Source organism: Globicephala melas, chromosome X, assembly GCF_963455315.2.
Source record: "Globicephala melas chromosome X, mGloMel1.2, whole genome shotgun sequence".
Lineage (NCBI taxonomy): Eukaryota > Metazoa > Chordata > Mammalia > Artiodactyla > Delphinidae > Globicephala > Globicephala melas.
Window position 1 is genome coordinate 5,832,762 of NC_083335.1, and position 27,274 is coordinate 5,860,035.

General features: G+C 44.1%; 1 protein-coding gene and 1 pseudogene across 4 annotated transcripts in view; one reads left to right on the forward strand and one right to left on the reverse strand.

The window, feature by feature from the left end:
* AFF2 (ALF transcription elongation factor 2) overlaps positions 1-27,274 on the reverse strand; it is a 499,644-nt gene that overhangs the window by 327,617 nt on the left and 144,753 nt on the right. For 2 of the 4 annotated variants that reach the window (XM_060292350.1, XM_060292348.1), the window contains exons 2-3: positions 16,153-16,273; positions 6,403-7,263 (exon numbers count right to left, since the gene is read on the reverse strand). In XM_060292350.1, coding sequence (XP_060148333.1) covers positions 6,403-7,263; positions 16,153-16,273 — 982 coding nt within the window. Of the gene's footprint in view, positions 1-6,402; positions 7,264-16,140; positions 16,274-27,274 lie in introns of all 4 variants that reach the window. The other 2 variants (XM_060292349.1, XM_060292347.1) reach the window with 1 other exon arrangement.
* Positions 18,145-27,274, forward strand: part of LOC132594513 (elongation factor 1-alpha 1-like) — a 153,677-nt pseudogene continuing 144,547 nt past the window's right edge.

A 27,274-nucleotide genomic window follows, 5' to 3' on the forward strand; every position in this document is an offset into this window, starting at 1 on the left:
TGAAATAGCTGAGATGGTTCCAGGATGTTGATGGCTGAATCACTTACATACAGCCTTAGAAAAGAAATATATACGCTAAAGAAGAGGACTTGAGGAGATGAGAGGGGGAAATAAAAAAAGACCCAGGCATTTGCACAATCTTTACTAGGCCAAAGTTGAGCTCTCTTCCCGAGTTTGACTAGAGAAAATGGAGGGAGAGGGGCTAAGGAAGGACAGGGGAGGAGAGCGTCGTTTGCAACAACCATTTCAGCACTGCTCTAGAAAGAGCCTTGGGAAAGCAGGCGGAGGAAAACCGATGCCTACAGAGCAAGAAATGAGATGTGCTTTCGGGTAAGGGAATAGAGAACGCAGGAGCTCAGAAATTACTGCTTGAGTCGGTGACAGGGATTGGCCTGAGAGTTTCTAGGCCACCACCCATGAAGCCCCTGGGACAGTGGGGTTTCAAGTTCAGCATCACAATCTGGATACCACATCACCTAGGCATTCAAGACACTTAAGTCTCTGGCTTTTTGAGCCCCAGCTCACTTTGGTCCGATAAACCCTCAGTCACAGACAAATCGGCCTATGCTCAGAATATACCTTGTATGTTCTTATCTCCCTTTTTTGTACCTGACAGTCTCTCCACCCATCACTAATTTGCACGCACGTGAATGGTCCTGCCCTGCAGATCCCTCTTCACCTATTGTGATTCCACCCAGTATTCAAGATCAAGTTCAAAATCTATCTTACTGGGCTTCCCTGGTGGCGCAGTGGTTGAGAGTCCACCTGCCGATGCAGGGGACACGGGTTCGTGCCCCGGTCCGGGAGGATCCCACATGCCACGGAGCAGCTGGGCCCGTGAGCCATGGCCGCTGAGCCTGCGCGTCCGGAGCCTGTGCTCCGCAACGGGAGAGGCCACAACGGTGAGAGGCCCGCGTACCGCAAAAGAAAAAAAATCTATCTTACTCTGTAAATAAGTTCACTTGTACCATCTTTTTAGATTCCCCTTATAAGTGATGTTATATGATATTTGTCTTTTTCTGTCTGACTTCACTAAACAGAGACAGACTCACAGACTTCGAAAACAAACTTATGGTTACCAAAGGGGAAAGGTGTGGAGGGAGGGATAAGTTAGGAGTTTGGGATTAACATGTACACACTACTATATATAAAACAGATAATCAACAGGGACCTACTGTATAGCACATGGAACTCTACTCAGTAGTCTGTAATAACCTATATGGGAAAGAATCTAAAAAAGAATGGATATATGTATAACTGAACCACTTTGCTGTACACCTGAAACTAACACAACATTGTAAATCAACTGTCCCCCAATATAAAATAAAAATTAAGTTAAAGAATCTATCTTGCATTCTGTCTCCGTGAAACCTTCTGGGGTTACAGCTATGCGTCACTTTCTGGTGAGACACCCTTATGATTGTGACGGTGGTCTCAGCCGCCCCTCCCCAAGACACCTTTTTTTAATCAGCGAAATATGACAACCTTAAATAAATCCTCTCCCAGCATCTCGGACCTCTCCATCACAAAGAATGTGAGGCTCCAAGTTCTACTGGCATTACTGACGATGCTTTTCAGATGCTCGGCGAAGGCTACTTCATTCAGCTTAGAGAGACACTAAAGTTGCTGGGGGCGGAGGGCAAAGGAAGAGGGGTGGTGAGGAAAATGAATTTTAATCCCAATGAGACCAAGCAATTGGAAGAGTTAGTCAAAAAGCACAAAGAAAAAAGCAACTACTATGCAATGGACGGGCAGAGAACATACAAAGCTTTCTGGATCCTACACTTCTATGGGATACATCTTAAGGTCAAGGTCTCTGCTGGCACCCTTGAAAGTGTGAGGCCTTTCCAAGGTTTCTCCATTCATTCCCAGGTGGGGATTAAAGCAGTGAGAGCCTTAGACTGAATACTATTTTATTTCCATAAGAATGGGCAAAAAAAGAAATTCACGACGTACATCAAGTGAAAAATGCTTAGCATGGGTTGCGTGCAGCAGCTGGACGGCCTTCCGTTCTTGGAAGGATCTGCCTCTACGGTTTCTGTGTAGCTGCCCGGGTGCTTCCAGCACATGAATGTTAAGTTCCCACCCTTCTCTGCAGTTCTCACACAAGGGACCTGAGCTTCCTATCCACGTTTAATAAATAAAGCTAATTACAGCCACAGCGTTCACCGCATAGGATATAAAACAAGGCAGGCACAGTCACGAATGCGAGGAATAACTTTCAGCTGGCGGACAAAGCGAGCCACTAACATGAGCTAAAGCCAAATCCTATCATTCCTTCAGTTCGGTTCAACTTTTCGAAGAGGCTCCTAATTTCGAGGCAACTGGAACCTCAGATAGTCTTAGGTCACAGCCAAGAGCACCTTGGAAAGCAAATGACCCTTTATGGTGATGACACTCCACACATTCGTACTGTACTTATGGAAGCTTATTGGAGTGAAAGCTTATTGGATGGAAAAGCTGAATACATATATGAATGATGGGATTTGGCTTTAGCTCATCTTAGTGGCTCCCTTTGTCCGGCAGCTGAAAGTTAGTGCTGCATTTGTGCCTGTGCCTGCCTTGTTTTATACCCTATGCAGTGAACACTGCGGCTGTAATTAGCTTTATTTATTGTACGTGGATAGGAAGCTCAGGTCCCTTGTGTGAGAACTGCAGAGAACGGTGGGAACTTAACATTCGTGAGCTGGGTGCACTCGGGCAGCTACACAGAAACCGTAGAGGCAGATTTTTTTTATCCTAATGAAAAAATAAGCAAAAACATCTGTAATGAAATCATGTATAAAGCTGCATTTATTAACAAATTCGTTTCCTAATGAAACACCATCTGCAAGCAACCCTCAGTTTCCACTTGATATAAATAGGTCTTTTACTGTTTTCAGATGCAGTTCACAGAGAAGTCTTCTAAGCGCAACTGCAGAACACATCAGTCTTTTGTTTGTTTGTTTGTTTGTTTCCTGGAAAGATAGTGAGTTAAGCTTTTAAACAAATCATTTGTTTAAAAAGCGTGCTTCCATTGAAAAGCCGACCTTTGGCAAGAAAGCTGGATTTTATTAGTATCCTTTTTAGTTAGTATTTATTAGTATCCTTATTATCGGTACAGAAATTCTAAGAAGCAAGGAAAGTTTCAAGGATGGGAAATAATTAAAATGTCTCCACTACGTACACAAGTGTAGACACAGAAACAAATAAGGGCACACACACACACATGCACATTTCATTCCAATAATAAATAGTTTATGATCTCTCAACTCACTAATATCCGCTTATTCGTGTATCTTAGAACGTGTCTTTTTCCTGGTCATTCAACCCCCCACTCGGCCCAAATACACTTCACGAACACACATCAGCCTCCTGTCACTTGAGCCAGGGAAAGAGCTGGGAAAGCTCAAAGAAATCCTATGACTGCTCTGTGGACGAGCCTTTTCAGTAATAACTCAAAATAATGCTACCACTCATTGTAGATGGTTACTTTGACCAGGGACCCAGAACCCCAGGCCTGGAACTCTTGGCGCCAGGGACTGGGGCTGAATTCTAATGCTAAGTGCTTTTGGAAAGTACATCAAGATTTAATAGGGTGAATGTCCAGACTCGGTCAGAGTTTCAGCCACATCAATTCCATTAGGTTCAAAGTTCCATAAGGCCCCACCCTGTCTGTACTTCCGCTCACGTTTTAATCTTCTAAGTTCTCTCTTAGGCTGGCTAACTTCTCATTCCCTTTCCGCTTATTTTTGGTTTTCACATTGCCCTTGAAACCTGTATATTACTCTCCTGACCTTAGGGCCCTAAGCTTCTCTCTACCCCTCCTTCAAATCCTTCCTTGACACCTATATTTTAAAATTAGTACTTTCTTCATTGATCTCTTATCATGACTTCATTGCATCCGACCCATTTTTCAGACAAGGCTCTACCGAAGTCTGTTTGTACCGTCACTAAAGGCTGCATACACATAGGCTGCTCCGTGGGGCACCATCACCAGAGCTGATGACAGCTCAGACTCTCTTTGGAAATGTACCTCTCATTGCTGTGCCCGAGCACTGAGTGAAAGCATGGAGTCGGTTCTGAATCTGGGCCAGCCATGTTGAGAATGTATGAGAGAGAGGATTACAGTGGAGTGGATCTCAGTGGGTCTGTGAGCTGTCACTCTGCCAATGAGGTGTTGATACAGGATAACAGACTTCTTGATGGGCCAATGCTATTTCCAGACCAGTCCTGAGTAACAGCACTGCCGTGTAAAGAAAGAAGAGCAGAAGAGACCAGGGCGAGAGACGGGGCAAGAATGATGTCCCACCTCCCACTAGGCTCCCCCTCTTTCAAAGTAGGTTGCTTTCTGGCTTTTAAGTATCACACTCCTGTATTAAGTCATCAGGTGGAAATTAGGATTTAGGATTTCCAAATGACCATGCAGGACAAGAATAGAGTAAGACACAGGCAGACAGAGTACAATTAAGGAAATAGAACTGAGACTGGATCTTCTAGCAATTGTTTACCTTTGTTCGTGTTATTTGATTAACATTATGGCTTAGGAAATGTAATCAAGTAACGATTTTTGAAGTTCATTCATTCAACAAACATTTATTGAGTATCTACTATATGCCAGGCGATTGCTAGGCACTTGGGATACAGAGAAGAACGAGACATTCCTTGCTCTCAGGGAGCTCACAGTCTAATAGAGGAGACAGACACATAAACGAGTAACTACCATACAATGACGTCAGTGCCAGCCAAAGTGTATATAAGGCGCTCGGCAAGCCCAGAGAAAGGACTTTGTCATTAAGCCTCGTGGAATCAGGGAAGCTTTCATGGAGAAAAGTGACAACCAAGTAGACTTGAAGGAGAAACAGGACTTCACCAGGAAGACAAAGGAGGGTAGGGAGAGACATTCTAGGCTGAGGAGACAGCAGGCACAAAAGCAAGGAAGCGTGACAAAGCAGGACATGACGGGGAACCACAGGTGGCTCCGCGTGGCTGAGATCTCATCTGCACGTGAAGAAGTCGTGAAGTATGAGGTCGGGAAGGGAGTATGAAATCAGAGAGTGAAGAGCTTTGTATGTGGGACTAAGAAATTTGGACTGTTTCCTGGAAGCAATGAGAAGGCATTGAAGAATCCAAAGCAGAGAGTGACATGGTCAGATCTGCCCACTGGATCGGCCTGGATGGAAGATGGTTTGAAAGAGAGGTGAGCCTAGAGGGAGGGACACCAGACAGGAGGCGGCGCAGGCAAGAGATGCTCACGGGCGCTTCGAAGGCGGTGAGGGTGAAGAGGTGACAGACTGGAGAGATACTTGGGAGGAAGCTTGACGAGACCTGATGATTGATGATGATACCAACAGCAAAACCGCCTGAGAAATGAAATAATACTCAAAACATGCATTGAGCAAATCCAAACCAAGGGCCCCCGTCCTCCCTTCCTTGGTGTTCCCATCGTCCTCTGAAATCAGCACATCTGCTGAGTGTGAATAAAAGAAGACCTGTAGGGTACATGTGGTCAGACTTCTCTAATTCAGACACCACTAACTCGGACTCTGCAATAGTTCAGACAGACTGTCTGTGAGTCCTATCGAGTAAGAATTTCAACCTACTTTCTTCCTCCGTGTCTTTTCAAGCCTTCAGTCACCAGTGAAAGCAGTGGTTTCTTCTGCAGTCAGGCGCTTGAGGTGCAGTAGACAGCCGCTTACATGGTGGCACCTGAGAGGCACCCAATATATGCCCCCCACCCAGGGGCCACAAGGCCTGAGATCCAATCGTTAGCGATTCATTCCTTTGGGAGAGGCTTTGGCCCCTCTGGACTTCTCTTTTATAAGGCAATGCTTTTGGCTTTGACAGAAGGGATCAAGGTAGTACAAGAGGGTTAGGTAGGCATCTGTAGAAGAAGGTGATGCAGAAGGAAAGATTGAGGGACACGGAAGATAATGTCAAGATCTTGCCAAGGAACAGCCCTGCAAGCGCTCAAGAAACTACGATTCTTAAAGAATGCCTTCCACTTCCGGTTCCAGCAAATCACACTTGTACATCCTCGTACCTTAAGGAACTTCTGTGTTTTATGTTTATGATACGCTATCAGTTACTGAAGGCCTAGGGTGACTCACAGTCTTTTCATGTACCTCATCCTGCTTAGGACCAATGAAAATCTCCAATGTGATTGATTTGTACAGAATATTACTACAAATGCATTCTCTGAAACTATTTTATAACTCCAACTTTTCACTCGCTCAGACTGACCTCGCCTTTTGTCATTCCAAATTACGGAGATTTAACTGTATTTGCAGAGTGTTAATCGGTCAAGTCACAAGTGACGGGAGATCAAGACTCAGACTCTGACCTTGAAGAGTCTCGTCTACAGCTCAAGAAGGTACGAAACAAAACAAAAAGAAACAAAACAAAACTTTAAAAATTACTTACTTCACTTGTTTGGAGAATGGTGAACTTTGGCAGTTTAGTCTTTGAACTGGGTGCACTGGGTTTGCCATCCAAGAGTGACCCAAATGACAGATTCCCAAAGCTGTTCTCGAATTCAACTGAAGGCTTCAGCGTGGGAGAGATGTCCGGGGCTTGGTCCTGGCCATCCATGGGTCTGACATATGCGGTTGGTTTTTGCTGTCCCACGCTCGTTTTGCAGTAAACCCCTGGTGGGAAGTTTTGAACCACAAGGCCACTGCTGGGAGCTAATAAAGAAGAGGCAACTAGGGGAGACCCAGGCGCCTGCAGTGTGAATTCAGATTCTTCTGGTGAGCTGGACTGAAAGATTTCTTTGAACGTATCCCCTCCACCGGACTTGAGGTTACCGTCTTCCTTTGCAGATGGGTTTGACTCTTCAGCTGCTCCAACTTGAGGCTGTTCAGCTGGGTAGACAAAGAAGTCTTCCAGTCTGGCAGGGGGCTGGTCCTGTGTTGGGGGCTGCGTTTTGTTGGGCTGACTGCCAGCCTGGCTGGCCGGTACCATGCTAGTGTTCTGACTGTCTCGTGGCCAGTCAGGTTTTGACTTCCGGTTGCTGTGTATGAGAGTTGAATTCAGTATCACAACCGAAGGTGGAGGCATCGGTGCCGAGGAGTGAGTGCTATCCTGATGAGGTGGGATCATTCGGTTCTTTTGTTCTGGAAAAAAGCTTGGTTCGTTTTTGTTGATGGGAGTCTGGGGCACGGAATTCTTTGGGATTCCCACTAGATGATTCTGATTAGAATGGTTAGTTAACAAATCCTTCATTTCATCATAGTTTCCCAGCGTGTTCTGGACTCGGTTGGCAAGTGCATCACCTTTGTTTGTCTAAAATAACAAAAAGATGGGGGTGGGAGGAGAGAGAATGAATAGGTTTGTGTTTCCTAATGTTAATGTTTCATACAGATGCCCTAAGTAGACTAGCATATAGGGTTCTTTAAAATTCTCATGCTGCCATATAATTTCATACATTTCATGTGCTATGTAAGAGAAAAAAATCAATAACACTGTTGAAAGAGCCTCTTGGAATGAGCTGTGTGATTAATGTCTGTATACTCCCTGGCCTGTTCTTACTTAAACACGCTCATTGGGAGAAAGTTTTAAATTACGTTGCTTACGAATTTTATTAGCGAAATAACTTAATTTAGGTCCAATGAGTTGAACTGTACATTCTACACTGTGATTAACAACTTCCGCTTACTGATCATTGGAATTATAATAGAATGTTCGACTTATGTCTGTTCTTGACATGTCAGCCCTTTGTGCTACATTACACCATGAAAAAGCCTTAGCCCGTTGGCTAAGGAAGTCAGTTAAACTGTGCTATCATGACTACATTCAGTTTAGAAAAGGCATGGGCTTAAACAACATTGAACTGAGCTAACGTATGACTAAAGTGAATCCAATTCCTTTTAATCAAAGACTGCATAAATTACTGGTGTCTGCCTACATGTTCTGGGGGCAACTCTGTTTACATATTGATGATTCATACTCGTTTACTTTGAAATGGTGCAAACTGTTCATCAACAGTGACTCAAGCTCTCCTCTGTCTTTTCAAGGGTTTAGAAAAATTTATTCAACAATTTAAACTGTTGGTTAAGTAAATCAAAACGAAGTCCGATTTTCAAAGTTGGCAACTACATCATTCTATATGGAGAATCAACACAAGGACGTTTTAGTCTATTCTCTTTACCTGCCAAAGGTGTTATCAAAACCAGCTGCTGAATTCAGGGGCAAAGGGCTGCTTTGTGTCTAGGCTGCATCATCCTGGCCCAAGATGTTGCAATGAAAGAAGGCTACCAGCACCCATGGAGCCACCTGGCAGCAGGGCCAGCGCCTGGGGAAGACGGCCACCCTGTGTAGCCTCCATGTCCCAGGAGTCATAGGCCAGCTCTCCATGTACAGGAGGGGGTGACTACCTCCCCACTGGTACAACCTCCACTGAAGACAGATGTGTCACATCTAAGGTTGCTCACACGCCCTTAACACCTGGTGTGTGCCTATTCAAGCCTGGCTTCTCAGGCTAAACCTAGGATGTATGGCTGCGTGCTGCTCTCTGTATGTCACGACGGGAGAGTGTGCGGATGAATGGAGGGTGAAGTGCTGGAAATGGATGAAATCACCCAGGGAAAGGAAACGAAGAATGAGAAGATCAGGCTCAGGAGAGAGCCCTGTGGAACGTCAACCTTTAAGAGAAGAGAAGGACCCAGCAAAGGATCCAGAGAAGGAGTAACCAGAGGGAATCGAGCTGGGAACCTTGGCCTTGTTATTACCATAATCCCCACATAGTGTATAGAGCATTCAACTCGGGTCACGGGGCAAATCATATTCAAAGACTAAGGAAAAGCATGCTAATGATATGCTAAGAGGGCTCCACGGGGGATGGGGAGTTTTAGAAATCAAATAAATATATGTCAGTTTTAGTTTTCTTATACTCAGGAACATCTTATATTGCATCACATGCAACCTTGGTGCTGAAGGAGTGATTAAACAATTACAGTTCCTTATAATCCTCAGCTGAATAATCACTCCATGTTCAGAGGTACATTTGAAAGGCATAATTTAATAGGTAGAGAAGGGCAGAAATCACTTTTATTCCCTGAAAGTCCCTAGGTTTGTCAGTTTTAATGGCAGACATTACTTTTCAGCTAAGGCAAGAATAAACTCTGTGTATATAGCGGTCTCCTTCAACGGAGGTGCCCAAGGAACCGTTTGGGCAGCAGCCAAAACCGGCCTCTATTCAATCCCTAAATTAAAAAACAAAGAGATTTCATTGTGGTCAGGGCCCAGTAGAATTCAACGCAAGCTGTAAATACTTGCAGGGCTGTGCTGGTCCCTCAAATAGTTTACCTCTTGGACCAGATGATTGCCTGATACCTGCCATCTTCAGGATCTGACCCAACAAAGGGAAACAACACCATTTCATTTCCTATTTTTAAATGCCTCCATTTATACTGTCTCCTTTAATGAATTAAGACATGTTTCCTTCCATTAGACAAAGAGAATGCTATAACCTTTCCCTTTTTGCCTTAGCTACCAGGAAGCTCAAAGTTATGGACCTTTCATTGACAGTTCATTGATCATTTACCGAAAATTCTTTGAACTTTCATTGAAAGACAGGTCTAGAGAATCAGAACTTTGCCCCCAGATGTCACAGAGAACACCACAATACCTCAAAGTTCTGAGAAGTCGTTCACTCTCTCTGGGCCAACATCATCAGGACCCAAGAACCTCAAGGCCCATTTGTTTGCAAGCAAGCTAGTCACATCCCTGTTCATATTTCAGCAGTAAGTAAAAAGGACATGTCCATCTTATCTTCGGTGGAGAGACCCTGCTTAGGTTTTAACGTCTCTTCATTTCGGTTTACTGTTTTACTGATCTGGGTTTCTGATGCATGCTTAGAATTTTTTTCCATCTCTAGATTTTAAAATATGCTTGAAATTAGGAGAATTTCTAAGCTGTCCAATGTCTAAAACTGTTGTCTACATGACTAAAATTAGACGAAAATTGAAAGCTCTCCAAATAAGTCTAGAAAATCCACCTCCTACTACACAGGGTCTACTACAGTTATAAGTTCTTTTCCAGCACAAAACTATGGGCTTTTCTTCAAGGTCAGAGACTACCTTTTATTCATCTTCATGTCCTCAACACTTAGTACCATGTCTGATGCATCCTAGGTACTCAGCAAATTGTTGCTGAATTGAACAGAATCAAATTATAATTCATACCCTGCCTATATCAATAAAGGATTTGCAGTGGCTTGGAGTAAAGGGTACATAACCAGAAAAGCAAAGGTTAAGCTAACTTGGTTACTGTGACTGAACGTCAAATTGAACTTTGAGCTTCTCGATAGCTAAAGGCCAAAAGAAAAAGCTCATAGCTTATAGAATTCTCTTGTCTGATGGCAGGAAGCACATCCTAATTCATTAAATGAGATAAACGTTTGCCGGATACTGAAAAGGAATTCTTCTCGTTGGTTCGGTTACAAGGTTACGAGAACCTCTGAACAGTAAAACAAGTCGTTTTTTCAGCACCAATTTTACAGAAGATGCAAAGACGTTTTTCACATGGCTTTTCCTTATGCTGACTAAAAAGCAGAACTGTGTTAAAGTCTAACTCGGTGAAGGCATGTCTGCACATGGAGTTACGGGGCCAAGTTAATAGGTCCAACCGTAGGGCCTTCCTGTACACTAATGGCATAAGGGGTGGAGCTGGGATAACCTGGGGGGATGAAGGGAGGTCAATTCCCTTCAACTAGCTTCCTCACACAGCAATTGTCTCAGAGGGACTTGTGACCAGAACTACATAGCAGATAGTTCAAGGCTGAGTTCACTGGTGACACTTTCTGAGTTGCTGATTGAAGGAAGATCCGTAACAGACGTGCTGTGGCTACAAGGAGCAATTACCATGGTCATTCTAAAACACACACTGGTAAATTCAAAACACTCATGAGGCTGGGTTAGGCACAGAGGACACACAGACACACAGCCTCAAGAAGTCCACCACTCAACAGTCTCAAAATAATTAACAGGGCTTCCCTGGTGGCGCAGTGGTTGAGAGTCCGCCTGCCGATGCAGTGGACGCGGGTTCATGCCCCGGTCTGGGAAGATCCCACGTGCCGCGGAGCGGCTGGGCCCGTGAGCCATGGCCTGAGCCTGCGCGTCTGGAGCCTGTGCTCCGCAACGGGAGAGGCCACAGCAGTGAGAGGCCCGTGTACCGCAAAAAAAAAAAAAAAAAAAAAAAAATTAACAATACGGACCAGGTCGTCAGAGTCAACTCTCTGCCTTCCCAACACTGGAGGTGGGTAACTGTCAACCAGTTTTTAAATTTCTCAAGATGTCGATATAAGATCCACTGGCTAGAAAACCCAACGGGGCCTGAAATACATTTATGTCCACCTACATGATGGACGCTCATTATACACATAGCAACTTCTGGTTCACACTAATCGTCTTCTTCATCCTCCCCAAGTCTTAAGAACCTTTTTAAGGAGCAGGGGGTTCTTAGCCGTCCTGGTTGCACATTGTAAACATGGCAAAAATGGAAATTTAGCCATTTCACTCAATTATAGGCTTCTTTCAATTTGGCCAGTTCTTTACTTCCCGTTCTTGATAATTGGTTGATTCCTTAAAGGTAACCTCCACAGCCATTATTTTCTAAGTAATCACAATTTCTCCATCATCAAGGAAATGCATTTTCCAAGTATTTTCAGGCATAAATTACATGTCTGGTTTGTGGCTCGTGACTAACAGCACTCCTTCATTTAAGCTTTTTGCCTCTTATTACTTCGGCAAATGCAGAGCTGCCTCAGTTTGCTTCTAATGTTATCTACAAATCAGTAATATAATTGCATTGCAAGACCACTGTGCTAGGAGACCGCTGTAAAAAATGAACCTCAAAACTGAAATAGCAAAATAATTTCAGTTTTGAGGTTCATTTTTTTCTTTTATTTCATTGTGGCTAATATATGTGATTTAGTAATTCGTTTTTTTAAAATTCTAATATTTTTACAGTTAATCTCTCTAAGCTGTAAGTTGCTATTTCTTTCTCTAATTATAATAATGCTAATACCTTGAATTTGTATAGCGCACTATGGATTTCAAAGCAAGGTTTCCGCAGATTGTTTGACTTGACCCTCACAATCACCGTGTGAGTCAGCACAGCTGTTCTGGTCTACTCTGGCTTCTACCTGCCCTGACCCAAATGACCTTGGATAAGCAACTTAATGTCTCTGCGCCTCGGTTTCCTCATCCTTGTTGAGCTGTGAAGAGCTGTAAAATGTCACTTGTTGTTGTTATCATCAGTTATTTTTTTCTATCAGCTACTAGTATTCACTTCAGAGAAAAGGAAACTCTAGGTCAGAGAAATAAAGTTTCTTCCCCAAAGTCACACAGGAGGTAAGCTTATCGGGTCTTCTGACTTCTTGTCGAGGATAAACAGCTTCCTGTTACAGATATGGAATCACACTTACGCGGATACGAGGCTGCAGAGAAGCTCACCTCAAATTCCTCATGGGAAACACGGGGAAAATGCGTACCCATATGCTGTAAGGGCTAGGCAAGCACGTGAAGAGAGCTCTAGCACGGTTCCTGGCACACAGGAGGCGCTTGGTACATGCCAGTTCCTCTTCCCTCCCCATCTTTCCACACTAAGCTAGACACGTCAAACGGCTTCACATTTTTCAAGCACTTTTGAACACATCCTTTTCAGCAGCACAGCACAAACTCAGATTTCAGCCACCGAGGGATGTTACCCACCAGCACCCCAATCTAGGGGTGGTCAACATTCTTTCCATTCTGGGAGTGGTAGAGATGAAGCCAAAAAGGGAAAGAAATCAGCCAGGACCATGAGGGGTCACCATTTCTTCTCTCTGCCAAGAAAGGGCAGTGGGTCCTAGGGACTGATGCTCATTGGCTAGCTTATGAACTACCAAAGCCATCGGAGAGGCGATCGGGCCTTGTTTCAGGATTTAGAGTGGCAAGAAGTTTCCTTAAAGTCCTGATCAACCACCAGGAATTTTGATTTCTAATTTGGTAGGCGTTCCTACCACAACCCTCAGGAAAAGTTGTGGTAGGAATGTCCTCATTTCTACCGGTGGACCACAGGCCAGCTCTAGAACTCCCATTGCCACTGGCATGTCCAGATACGCCAAGGGTGTCCACGCCAGTCCAGGTCTAGGGAGCTTTTAGAGGTGTACATCTGTTCTAGTATCGTGATATGGGGGAAAGGAGAAGCATACTGCCCAGTGATCTCCCAGGAAACCCTGAACATGTACACAGCACAAGATGGCAGTCAGTCATCAAAGCGGCAGTGCAAGAAAGAGAATTACCAGGTCATCAACTGTTAGCATGATTCCTTTCCTTCATAGTCTCGACTCCAAAGCAAAGCCTCTTCCCCATCAAGTAGCATAAAGGCACCAGGCTACTAACCACACACAGACCTGATGTACTCTTGTCGTATCAAGACAGATGACTTTTGAAAATGACAATGTTGATAACAGGTTCTTTAACTGCCTACTCAAAACGACACTACTTACATCTAAAAATAGATACGCATCTATATTACAGGCTTGTTAACGAGAAAGGGCATTTACCTTAAAGGTACAAGACCATTAATTCAACAAGACTTAAAATTATAAAGGGGGAAATAAGGCAAAGGTTCTACACCTCATAATAGTGTTAAGCATGGAGTAGATATTGAATTTTCAGAATGAGCCCTTTGAGTAAAGCTCATTTTTCTCACCCCTCCGAAGATAAGAGGTAAAACTCATCTGGTCATTCCTCTTTCTCAAGAAGGGATGAGGCATCTATCATCCTTTGACCTCTCTTCCACTTTCTAGAAAATATGGAGGCCACAGCTCCTTATCGTGTCCCCAGTCTCCCTTCCACTCTCCTGCTTCTTCCTCATCCTAACATTCCATTCCCACCTTCCTCCCCAAGGCTCATCACTCTTCACATGTTCTCAGTTTTGTATTTTCTCATCTCCTCTGGGACCTTGCTCTGCTCATCATCACCTCTCTCTCCTGTGTCTTCACCCTCGCCTTCTCCACTGACATTGGTTCCTTCCCGTCAATCTCTAAACATGTTCACGTTTCTCTCCCCTTAAAAAAAGCTTCCTTCCAAATAATTGTTCCCCTTTCGTTCTACGTATCTTCCTTTCTTCCCCCCTCCATACAAAGACTCTCTGCAAGATCAAGTCTACATTCACTGCCTCTCTTTCTTTATTTCACCTTTTCCCATTTACTCCCCAACCCACAATGACTACCACCATCACCAAAGAAAACGACTCTCCCTTTCACCCCTTAAATGTTACTGCTCCTCAAGATTCTCTCCTTGTTCTCCTTACCCGGCCATCTGGCTTAGTGATAATACCCATTATCACTTCCACTGCCATTATCACTTCCACTGCCACCTACGTAGTAACACCTAACTCTCTCTCCTGACCACTCTCATTAGCTCCAGATCCATACACCCCAAGCTTACTGGATATCTCTCCCTTGACATCCACTGGCATCTTAAACCCATCAGGCTCAAAGCAGAATTAATTACCTTTTCTCTACAAGCACCAACCTTGTTGTCCTCCTGAACAACCTGTTAATAACACCAGCCTCCTCTCAAATCTAAAAGATCGGAATCGTTCATTCCTATCGCACACTCCCCACCTCCAGGCAGACACCTGCCCTATCACTTCAACTTCCTGGCTCTACTCTAAATCCAGCCTGCCATGAACCCCCCTCAGCCAACGACAATAGCTTCTTTATCTGCCTCTAGTTTCCCTTCCCTCCAACCCACCACTCTCCACACTTCCAACATCATCTTTACAATTCTTCGTCTGTCCCAGGCACGTCCTAACTTTAAAACTTGCGATGACTTCTCTTCGCGTACAGACTCATGTCCAAACTCCTTGGTACGAGGTAAGAAGGCTTCGGGCATCTTTTCCCTGCCTACCTCTTCAGCAGTTACCATGCGGTCATGCCCTCACTCATTCGTGATGATCTCTGCCACTGGACAAGGAATTCCTTGAAGGCAGGGTCTACGTCTTATTTCCCTTTGGACACTAGTCTAAGACGTGGCTGGCACACAGTGGGCCTTCAACAAATCCTTGTCAAGCTAACCATCTCTCTACATGCGCACATTCAAAGGCAGTATAGAAATTAAATCAATTGAGATAGGAAAAATGGATTATTAAGGATTATACTATTATTGACAAATTGAAAACTAATAGTCTCTTTGTCAGACTTACCAAATTTGGAAGGCACCTGAGTGTCTCAATCAAGAGCTGCTAGCTCAGTCTCAACAAGGCACCGGGACTCTGGTCTCACTGGTCACCAGTCCAGACAGCTTACTGTCTACCCCAGTCACTGTCTCCTAAATGGTGCTCTTCTAAAATCACAACTCGTACACATTTCCTCTATTGTTGTTTTACCTCTTAGATCATTTGTGTTTCATTACAGAAAATTACCCTGCTAGTAAATGTCAATAAAAACCAACCAGCTGCCAGCAATTCACCAAGATTCTTCTCCCAACCCCACCCCAAATAGAACGTTCAGAGGCAGTCACTGTGAAATCAATACTTGTAGACATAGAAGTGTGATCATTATTGGAGCTACACACTAGCCAGAATACCACTAGAAAGTCAACCTAGCTACACTAGCTCTTCTGGTTGAGGCAGTCTCCTAACCCATGATTATTAATCACCGGGGAAAAAATGATTGGCTTTGCCCTTTCTCCTAGAACAGTGATTTTCAAAGAGTACTCGAACCACTGAACAGCTGCTAACAACCTAAAATGGAAACAGAAAGCAGCCGCCTTGCCATGGATGGCACTGATTGGGAGGAGAAACCGACACATCCATGGACATTCTGATGAAGTCTTCAGGGGCTGCCACGCTGATAATCAAAGTGAGACAAAGCGTCAGGGGGCACTCCTTGCTGTAGGTAGTGTTGGGCAGGAAAGAATTCTTTGGAGACAGGAAGTCTCATAAGTCCCTTGCAAATCCTACTGTGTTCCCCCAAGAAGATGGAATTTGTCTCTGAAGACTTCCTCAGAAACATGCCATTGCCCCCAATACAGCGTATGTATATATTTCATTTGTAAAACATATTCTCCTGGAGGTGATTTGGGTGTTTTGCAAATAGATTAAGTGTTGATTAGTGCATTCAACAATATAACAGGCAACCATTTTCCAGAAAGATAAATGACATACATATTCAGCTACCTTGTAGGGCTCCCCAAAAAGATCAAAGCCTGAAGAAAAGAGATCGTCTTCTTGCTGGACTTCTTGGTTTCTCCGCTCCCATTCCCTTTTCTTAAGTGCACTACGGTCTTGTTCATAGTGACTGACATGCAAAGAAAAAAGACAAAAGGAGACAAAGATGAATTAGTCATGTAAGTTATTTAGATCTCCCTTGTTATCAATAAGGAGAAAAAACAAAACAACAAGCCGAGGCTACCCGAACTGATACTGCATAGAGAGCAGGCCTCCTCTTCTTTATTCTCAATGGGTTTAAGACCCTGACCAGTTCTTCCGAATACAGAAGAAAACAGAAACTTGCTTATTAGAAGCTGTACTCGTGACCACTTAAGTAAGGCATAATCCTCTTCCCTTGTCCTTACTTGATCACTACAGGCAATTACAGCAGAGTCCCCCAAAGTCAGTCCACTGCGCAAAAAAGTACTGAATTCGGGTTGCGTTGTGTGGCCAACTGCCTAGGGCTCAGAATTCACAGATGTCACGAAGTCCTAAGGGAAAGGAATTATCAAATATGTTATTGTGGATAAACTGGAATTCTGTCCTGGGCCCACAGCCAGTGTTAGCCTGTGGTAATGAAATCAAAGGAGAGGGAATTCCCTGGCGGTCCAGTGGTTAGGACTCCGAGCTTTCACTGCAGGGGGCCTGGGTTTGATCCCTGGTCTGGGAACTAAGAATCCCGCATGCCACGTGGGGCGGCCAAAAAAAGAAAAGAAAAATCAAAGGAGAGTTTAAGAACATCTTCAGAAGTCTACAAAAATCCAAGTCACCCAATCAGTCACACTCCTTTTTGTTTTGTGGGAAACTGTTCGCAAAGAAAGGGGTCTGGCTTGACCAACAAACTACTAACAATGAAAAGAGGTGTAAAAACCTTTGAATGACCTTAGGGCACAAATGTTTTATAAACACTGTGTAACCCTGACTCTCATGACATTTCAGGCTTTCCCATTGGAGGATCAGTACAAAAGCTTCCAGGCTATATCTAAGATACATTCTGGGTCCTTGGATTTTATAGAATGGAATGCTTCCTTATTAAGAAAACAATTATTTTCTTCATCATGCAAGACTATGCATACTAAACCATCATCTATAAGTCTCACTGTAGTGGATTTTATTTTGTTCATTGGGTTCCCCCCCCCCCCGCTTTTGATTGTAATTCCACTCCAAGTGAGTACATATACGCTGGGAAAATTTCAATTATATATGTACATAAGATGCCTAGCGGGTGCTGTATAAATGTTGCTTTCCTTCCCCATGTTAATACAGGTATCCCCTGCTTTCCAAACGTTTGCACTAAGCCCCTTTTACGAGAGACCTGCGTTAGTACCTTTGTTCGCTAACGGAAAAAAAAATCCGAAGAGGATTTTCTCTTTTACAGAAAACGTCATTCCCTTACTAACATAGGTCTTTCTTAAAATCCAAGTGGCATAATGAGAACTTGCAGAAATTGGGGGGATACGCTTCACTTTTACACCATTTTGCTTCTGAAAGTTTTCATAGGAACGCTCTACTTTCGGCTAGCAGACGAAACCTGTAATGTCATGTGAAGACTTAATTAGGTAATTGACATGCAAACGAACATAAGAGCTAAAGGATCTATAAGAGATATACTGATATAATATATAAGTACAGTCGACAGGTTTTGAATACGTTCCAAACCTTAATACCTATCATTGGTAGCCTAGTTTGCTCGTGAGTATCATAATGTTAATTTACAAAATAAGATCCCAGAGCATGCAATATCCATGGGAGCGTAACTAGATATTGATATAGATGGAGTGTAACAGGTCAATACACCTAACCATCCGCCTTCCTCCACAGGAATACGTGAACTGACAAATTCTAAGTGACCCTGATAGCCTTATCTCCTGGATAACCAGCACTTCATTTCCCCATCTAAAAATCGTGGCAACATTTATAGGATGTTTACATGGACATTATCCTTTCATAATGCAAACCATGCCAGATACAGAGGAGCTCACCGGATCACTCATAGGTATGCCCAGCAAATGTCAGCACCATCTGGGAACATCAAAGACACCCCAGAGCTCCACCCAAAGCCCAGGCCTCACGTCTGGGCCCTGCCTGGTCAACAAAGACGCCGAGTCCAGGTACTACTGAAAGCCAGCCCATCGTTCACAGTCCCAGATGCCATCCACAGGTAGTACGTTTGTTGGCATCATCTGTCATTCCCATTCACGAGCTGAGATCAGAACCCCAAACGGCCGCCACGTGACACAATGTCTCTGTGTTGGAGGCTGATGTGGGGTCAACGGTAACATCTGGGGTCCATGAAGCGTGGAGCACAAGACTCACTCTCAGCATCATACACTGGCCCTGTGTAACCTGAGCCCATCGTCAGTTTGCCGAAATGTAAGAACGATGGGGTGTCAGGGGTGGGATGAGGGGACAAGTTAAAGCAATATTCAGTGGGGGTGGGACCTGGGAAGAGGGTTTGCTGCAGCCATGATGCTCCGTGCACACATGAGAGCAGAAGCCTCACGCTTCCAAGGAACGCGAGCCATATGTCACTTTTCCAGCTCTCTGTTCGCTCCTTGCACCTGACAGCCCAGAATGGCAGTCCCGGGGATCCCATTTCATTGTCCCATGAGGAGAACCAAGGGACTTTGGTCTCTTGGCTTTGCAAACTACCTTCCTCTTCCTCTGAGGGCAAGATAATTAAAACCCGAAAGGAAAGAAAGGAAGAGAAGAAAGGAAACGTGCTTCAACATGCATGAGAACCTTCAAGCGGCCGGCAGTCAGGGCGCTTGGGGCTTTCGACCCAGGCTGGATTTGTGAGAAGGCTCTTGGCTGCGTTTTGCATCAGTTCATTAAGCTACCAAATTCCAGACGAAAAATCGGAAGAGCAGATTGAGCGTGCACATGGGTGTTATCTGCTGCATTTTTTAACACATACAACAAAGAACAGCTAATTCTCATATCTCTGGTGAGAATGAACTTAATCTCCATAGAGTTTTACTGCTCTTGGAATGCAACCAAATCTCTCCCGTTTTTTCCTTTTTTGCTCAGCAGGGCGTTGCACTGAAAGCTTCACCGGGCGAAGTATAATGAGGAACAAACTACAGGGTGATGAGGTTTTCACAGTGCAGAACGTCACTGATTTCTGACTGAAACCAAAATGACTAATTTGAAGCACCAGCTAATTAAAACCCCAGCTAGGTATTTAGCCTCTTGTTATACCTACTGCTGTTTATAATTATGAGGACCTCTTTACCTACTCAATTAAAGTTCTTTGGTTTCAGGGAGGTTGTGTTTGAACCTGTGAGCCCTGCAGAGGCCACAGGAAAGCCGATGTCTGTCCCCTGATGATCTGTTGCCCCTTTACACTCCCAGGCCGGTTTTCCAACCAAAAAAAAAAGGGATCCACGGCCCACGAGGAAATGCTCAAGCCAGAAATCGGAATTCATCACCATATTACTGGTCTGAACAATTCAAGTTTCCTCACACTGATGAGGAAAGAGTGCACTAGTCCTCTCAGTGTGAAAACTCACTTTCATATTAGGAAGTTGAGCCCCAAAGTGCAACTCGAGGGCTCTGCACTCTTAGCAAGTGAGAATGTTCTTCCAACTGTTTTCTATAGGATAGAAGGAAATTTGGCATGATATGGTGACACTGAAAACTCAAAACCCAGGGGGAGGGGCAAATCAGGGATATGGGACTAAGAGATACAAACCACTATGTATAAAATAGATAAGCTGCAAGCATATATTATACAGTACAGGGACTAGAGCCAATATTTTATAATAACTATAAATGGCGTATAATCTATTAAAAAATTGTTTTGGCTGCGTTGGGTCTTCGTTGCTGCACGCGGGCTTTCTCTAGTTGCGGCGAGTGGGGGCTGCTCTTCGCTGTGGTGCGTGGGCTTCTCATGGCGGTGGCTTCTCTTGCCACAGAGCACGGGCTCTAGGCACACGGGCTTCAGTAGTTGTGGCTCACGGGCTTAGCTGCTCCGCGGCATGTGGGATCTTCCCGGACCAGGGATCGAACCCGTGTCCCCTGCATTGGCAGGCGGATTCTTAACCACTGCGCCACCAGGGAAGCCCTCTATTAAAATTTTGAGTCACTATGTTTTACACCTGAAACTAATATAATATTGTAAATCAACTATATCTCAATTTAAAAATGCATTTACCCTTCAACCTAAAAAAAAACCACCTCAATTTACTCTTCATTGACCAAAGGCCTTTGTTTTCTGTCTGTACAGCCTATCTTTTGGGTTTTTTAAAAAAATATTTATTTATTTATTTGTTTGTTTATTTATTTTTGGCCGCACCGGGTCTTAGTTGTGGCACGCAGGCTTCTTAACTGCGGCATGCATGCGGAATCTAGTTCCCCGACTAGGGACCAAACCCGGGCCCACTGCATTGGGAGTGCAGAGTCTTACCCACTGGACCACCAGGGAAGTCCCTCAGCCTATCTTTTTGGAATCCCTGCTTCACTGACATCTCCACTAACTGATAGAAAAAGGACAGAAAGAAGAACAAATTCCATTTAACTATACATTTAACTCACCAAGGCCTTGAGTCACGTTTGGTTTGAGGTGCGTGGGTCCACTTACACGTGGATTTTTTTCTATAGTAAATAGTACAGTACCACGCAATCCACAGGTAGTTGAAACCGAGGTTGGTTGAATCCACGGATGCAGAATCGCAGATACTGAGGAACCCGTGGGTACAAAGGGCTGGCACCCCTAAGCCCGCGTTATTCAAGGGCCAACTGTACCCTGTTACTCACTCCAATGCAAGGCGGTGATGGTGAGAAGATACCCTCTGGAATGGGTCTTTTATATTAGCTCTGATTTCACCCACCCATCGGTCTCCCTGGCCTCCAATAACAGAGAACCTGCCCTGTTAACACAGGAGGAATCTACGGCCCTCTGGCGATGAAGGGAGCCATCCCAAGGCCTCATGAAGGTAGTGGCGAAGGAAGATGCCAACCTGTGTCTCTTCCGTCTTCAAGTTCAAGTGATTTCTTCTCCTCTTCTCCTTCTCTCAGATATTCTCTCATCCTCGTCCTTAAACTTGATCTTAGACTCTAGCAACTCCCATTTTCATCATTAGAAGCCACAGGTACATTCATGGGGAGATAAAACCCAGGACACATGGAGTTTCACTGAGATTGAAGAAGCTCAATTATGCCGTCTTCATTAGCTCAGAGCGGCAGGACACCAGGCTGATAAATGCTGGCTAGTCTTTTAGAAGAGACACTGTCGCCATCATCTAGTTCTGGTCCCTTCATTTTCCAGATGAGGAAATTGAGCTCAGTAAGGCCATGGGCCTCGCAGCAGGTTTGTGGCAGAACCAGGAGGCGGGAACTCGGGTTTTCTGCTTCCCAAACTAGTTCTCTTCCTAATACCCCATGGTTTGTCCCTTCTGACTCTCATGCTTCCATCACACTCAAGAATAAATATTAGTCTCATTTGCACTCCGTTGGTCAACTTTCCTTGATTGTATTTTATTAGACATTGTCAGTAGGGAAGAACTTCAGGAACTTCATTTGGTTGCGAGTATAGAAAAACCATTAGTTTCCTTACACCAAAATGTACAGAACCTAAAGGGATTGTAACACTTAACTACATGTGCGGGAAGAAGCTGAGCAAATGAGAGTAAAAAGCAGTCTAAGTCCATTTGGTTTGTATATTTCATGAAGTATAATCATCACTGCTTGCCTAATTTGGTTATTGTACAAAGCTAGCTGGGGACACATTAAAAAAAAACACTGACATTTTAAAATGACAGGTTTGTTTAAAAATACTGCTAACTAATACAGGATTTATGATAGTAACAATGTAAATGAAAGTAAATAACTCAGTCTCACTTGTTTTCGAATCCAGCTGGCACTAAAACACCTTTATTTTGGCTAATATCTTTGTAAAAGCATAAAAATACATATTTAATTCACCCAAGGGACAAACATAAGCTATAACTCACTCCTTCCGGTTCTCCTGAATGAATGTGTAGATATTTATACTTACTACATGTTCCAGAATTCCAAGTGGTACTTTTTTTTTTAAATATCTAGCCCTGTTTTGAATTTGACCCTGACCTAATGTCTGTATAGCTTCTGTTAGTTAAAAAAAAAGAAAACCTCTGCCATTCAATACCTTCAAAATCACCCCCAAGTTAAAGCCTTATTTTATCTGCTAATGTCCACGAGCACTGCAGTGTAAAGTGCTAACTCCCAAACTATTCTAAGAAGGTAAAACCAGGCCATACTTATTTTGCACACGTAGGGAAGACACACGAGAACCTTGGATCTGGGGATGTGAGTATGGCCTTGAGAAGGAGCTTCTATACATCAGTAGAACCTCTAAGTCCTGTTTCCACAGCAGGACTCATACAGACAACCACTCTCTTCAGCAAATGGATTCTCTCCCCACAGACACCGGCTCTCATTAAAAAGAAAAAAAATCAAGATGGGAATGAAAGGACAGAAAACACACAAGACATTTACTTTCCACATCTGTCAGCTGTCCACCCAGTCATGCCAATTTCTTTAGGTCTTGGGGAAATGGGTCAGTGCTCATTCTGAGAGTTCCCTTAAATTTGTGCTTTTTAAAACTACGTATTACCAACAGGGGAATATTAAACCTGTTTCCCTCCAGGGCAGCTCGGGGATATCCCATTCCCTCTACTTCTGAAAATGGAAGCAGATTCAGCTCGTCCGGGAGGCTTGTCAAATCATCCTCCAGTGGGGTCAGGCAGACATTCCAAGAACCACTCCTCTTGTTTTGTTTTTGTCTCACCTCCTCTCCTTCTCTTCTGCTCCCCACCCTGTTTTAAAAATTATTATAACACCTCTATTGAGATATAATTCACAAACCATTCAATTCACCCATTTCAAGTATAGAGTCAGTGGTTTTCCGTATATTCAGAGTTTTGCAACTATCACCATGATATAATTTTAGAATATTTTCATGGCCCCCCAAAGCAGCCCTTTACCTTTTAGGAATTACCCCTGCCCTGAATCCTCCCTTCCAGCCCAGCCCTAAGCAACAACCACTAATCTACTTTCTCTCTGAATGAATTTGCTTATCCTGGATAATATCTCACACACATGAAATGATACAATATGTGGTCCTTTGCGCCTGACTTCTTTCACGTATCAAAATGTTTTCAAGGTTCATCCACGTTGTAGCATGGATCAATACTTCACTCCTTTTTTTAGTATCTGAATAATATTCCACTGTATGGATATTCCCGGTCCTAAGTGACACCATGCTCATTAAAGGGGTTCAATCTAGTGAGTTGATAATGATTTAACTGGGGTTCTCTATGTCTCCCATTAGACTTTTTACTCCTTAAGGGAAAGGTCCATGGCTTCTAAGTCACTGACAGGTGATCACAGAAAACCTTCTTGTATATAAATAAGCAATGTCAAATACAGATATTGTGAGGAAGACACTTTTTTGTTGTTTGTTTGTTTTTTTGTTGTTTTTTTTTTGCGGTACGCGGGCCTTTCACTGTTGTGGCCTCTCCCGTTGCGGAGCACAGGCTCCGGACGCGCAGGCTCAGCGGCCATGGCTCACGGGCCCAGCCGCTCTGCAGCATGTGGGATCTTCCCGGACCGGGGCACGAACCCGTGTCTCCTGCATCGGCAGGCGGACTCTCAACCACTGCGCCACCAGGGAAGCCCAGGAAGACACTTTTAAAAAGTGTTTGAAGCTTAGGGCAAAACTATTTTGGCTAGCCTACTAAATTCCCCAAATGATGCACTACTTCTAAGAAATACCAAATACTCAAGCTGCAAAGATAATTGAATATATCTAGGAATGGTAAAAGAAAAACAAAAACAAAAACAACCTAGTGAAAACCGAACCTGACACCAACCAAAGAAACAGGTTCTGTTATTTCTAAAGAATTTCATAGTGTGTCCAGAAATGATGGTACCCAGATTCTTTGTAACTCTTTCACTTACGAGTCTCTTGATCATTAATAACTCATTTTACATTTCTAGCCTCAGTTTTGTTACGTGTAAAATGGGAGTTCCTCTTCATGTGGTTGATGTCAAGGTTAAGTGTGATAGTGAACAAGGAAGGCTTCTGTAAGCTGGTAAGGGCTGCTCACATGAGATCGTTGACACCACGTCAGGGTCAACATGATCAGGATTTACTTTCATCCCACAAAGCTCTACTCTGTGCATTAAGTTGTGTGCTCCTCAGACACCCCTGATAAATTAGCAAGACAGGTATTAGTATTCCATCTAAAGATGGAAAACTGATGCTCAGAAAATTGTTCCAGCCTATGACAACTGCATCCAGGACACCGCTCACCTGATTTCCTAACCCAGAGCTCTTTCAACGAGTCTAAGATGGGCTTCCCTGGTGGCGCAGTGGTTGAGAGTCCGCCTGCCGATGCAGGGCACACGGGTTCGTGCCCCGGTCTGGGAGGATCCCACGTGCCGCGGAGCGGCTGGGCCCGTGAGCCATGGCCGCTGAGCCTGCGCGTCCGGAGCCTGTGCTCCGCAACGGGAGAGGCCACAGCAGTGAGAGGCCCGCGTACCGCAAAAAAAAAAAAAAAAAGTCTGAGATACAAGACCTGCATATGCCAAAGATATTTATGTGTAGCTTTCATGAGTTCTCTTCATTCCACGAAAACTAGAGCCAAATTTCCTAATTTTTGAGGTCTAATGTCTTTCTAGTAACAGACCAGGACAAAGTATATCTCATTAGATAGCCTTTAAAATTTTTTCTCTATAGGCTCAAAAATGATCTTTGAGATAGCGACAGGAAATTGATCAATATATGGAATTAATACACACATTAATATTGACATGAGGTTTAAAATAATAATTTTTTAAATGTAAAACATTTCTAAATATTACCGATCTTCTATAATCTGCTTCTCAATTTCGGCTGCCCATGGGAATCACCCAGTGAAGATTTTATAGATCCCCGCGCCCGAGTCACACGCCAGACCAACTGCCTGCGAATCTCCTGGTGCGGGGGACAGGGCGGGGCGGGGTTCCCAGGCATCCAATATAAAACAACGTCTAGTCTTTGCACATGATAGGATCCCTCGCATATAAACTTCTTTATTAAACCCCTTTGGGCGTGCCTAAATCGGATGGACTTCCCATGGAGGTAAATGAAGAGCCAGGGCCCGTTGTGGAACAGATGTATTCTGTGATGCAGAACTCTGCCTTGTTGGTCTACGCTGGCAGAAATGCCTCAAGGTGAAGCGCTGTTATTACAGGAGCGGACTGTCATGCACAACAACCACAGTAACACTAACAGCCACTCTTTGTTCATTCCTTGCTCCATGCCATTTTCGGAGGACTATCTTATTTAATCCTCGCAAAAACTCTGATGAGGCAGCGTCATCCTCACTTTGTAGATGAGGTGACAGGCGCATGAGACCCAGAGAGGTGGACACGCCCGAAAAATGACACAATGAGTAAGTGAAACAAGTGGAAGAGGCCACCCTTTAGCCAAAAAGAAGATGCTAGTAGATGGGAAGGAAGGCCCCTGCCAGAGAGGCACATCCCCACAGTTGAGCTCTGCTCACAGGACAGCACAGCACAGTTGATCCACGGGGTACGTCGAAGATCTGAACTCCCTGCTCCAGATTATCTAAGCAGAATATCTCAGCTTAGAGAGGGCTCGTGCAGCGTGGAATAGATTCCTCTCCAAACAGCACGCACAGGTAGACACTCAGACGGAAAACGACTGGCAACAATGTTGTAAGAGTGCACGAAAATTCCGTTTTTTACAGGATTCCCTTTTAATGGAAATGCCACTCTTTTATAGAATGACCATGACTCTGGCAACCCAGAGGTGCGCCTACAGTAGTACTCAACTCAACTTTCTAGAAGCCTGTTAAAATGTACTTTAAAAGCAATTGTTCCAGTGAAATTAAATTCTTTTGTCCTTGGACAATGTGACTGTTGGCTAAGAGACGTGGTCCAATATCCCCGTCTGCTTGAGAGACGAGTGTCTCCCCAGCAAGTGTTCCTTCCCTCCTCTCCCAGCAGCCCAGATCGCACCTTCATCTCCTTTCATCTTCCCTCAAGCATCCCCTCCTCCATACTCAGGTTCCCCGCTACAAGAAGACTCCATTGTGCCACAGATATCTAAGCACGTGGAAGTTTCTTTTCTGCTTCTGTAATATTTTCTTAGGTTAGGAAAATCATTTAAAAATAACTCGAGTTCTGACCCATTCATCAAAAATGAGACTTCTCCGTCACTCCTGGCTCACTGACCCACTGGTAACACAAACCGATGTCTTACAAGCATCTCACATTCAATGTTGGCCACACAGAGAGAGCTGCAAACAATTGCATAACTCAGAAGTTTTCAAAGACACTTCCTGAAGACGAGTAGGGGCCTGGAATGGATAACACAAGCCAAGAAATACACACTCAGAGAGTGAATACAGTTAAGTGTACTTATCTATACGTTTATGTTTGCATCGGTGAAACTATTGGAAAATCGAAATGATAGAAAACTTCCTCGCTTCCCCTCTTGGCAGCATCTCCCCTGTTCCCCACTGACAAGCAGAAGGAACAATTTTTATTATTTTCCTGTTTATTCTTCCAGTGCTTCTTCATGGACATTTTAGTGTCAACTTGAAATGACCTCATTTCTAATTCTCTCTTTAAACGAATCAGAGTCAACGCTAATGCTGAGTTTTAAAGAGCTGCCGGATCTAAATTTTGAGCCACTTCCAGGAAGGACATGCGAGGACGCTTCTCATAATCAGAAACGGAGCCACGCAAGAGGAGGCGGTGTCCAGCTTTGATTATTCCTTGTGGTTGGTTTGAATTCTGCCTCACGGCAGGCAGGGTGCCCGGCTTGGCCCTCTGCTCCTGATGACGCCTGGTCCAGCCCCCGTGGATCCTGGCCCCATCCCACGGGCCACGTCCCCCGCTCCATACCTGTTGCTTCTGCTGCCAACCTACACAGAACAACTCTGTTTTTCAAGTTAGGAAAAAGCCGCCTGAAGTATTTCCTCTCCATGCCCACTAAACATCAGGAATTCTTTGCCAAGTCAAAGTTTTAATATAAACCTGGCTTCTCATAAATGACACTTGTCAAAGGTGTTTGCTTTTCAGTTAGCTATGAGCA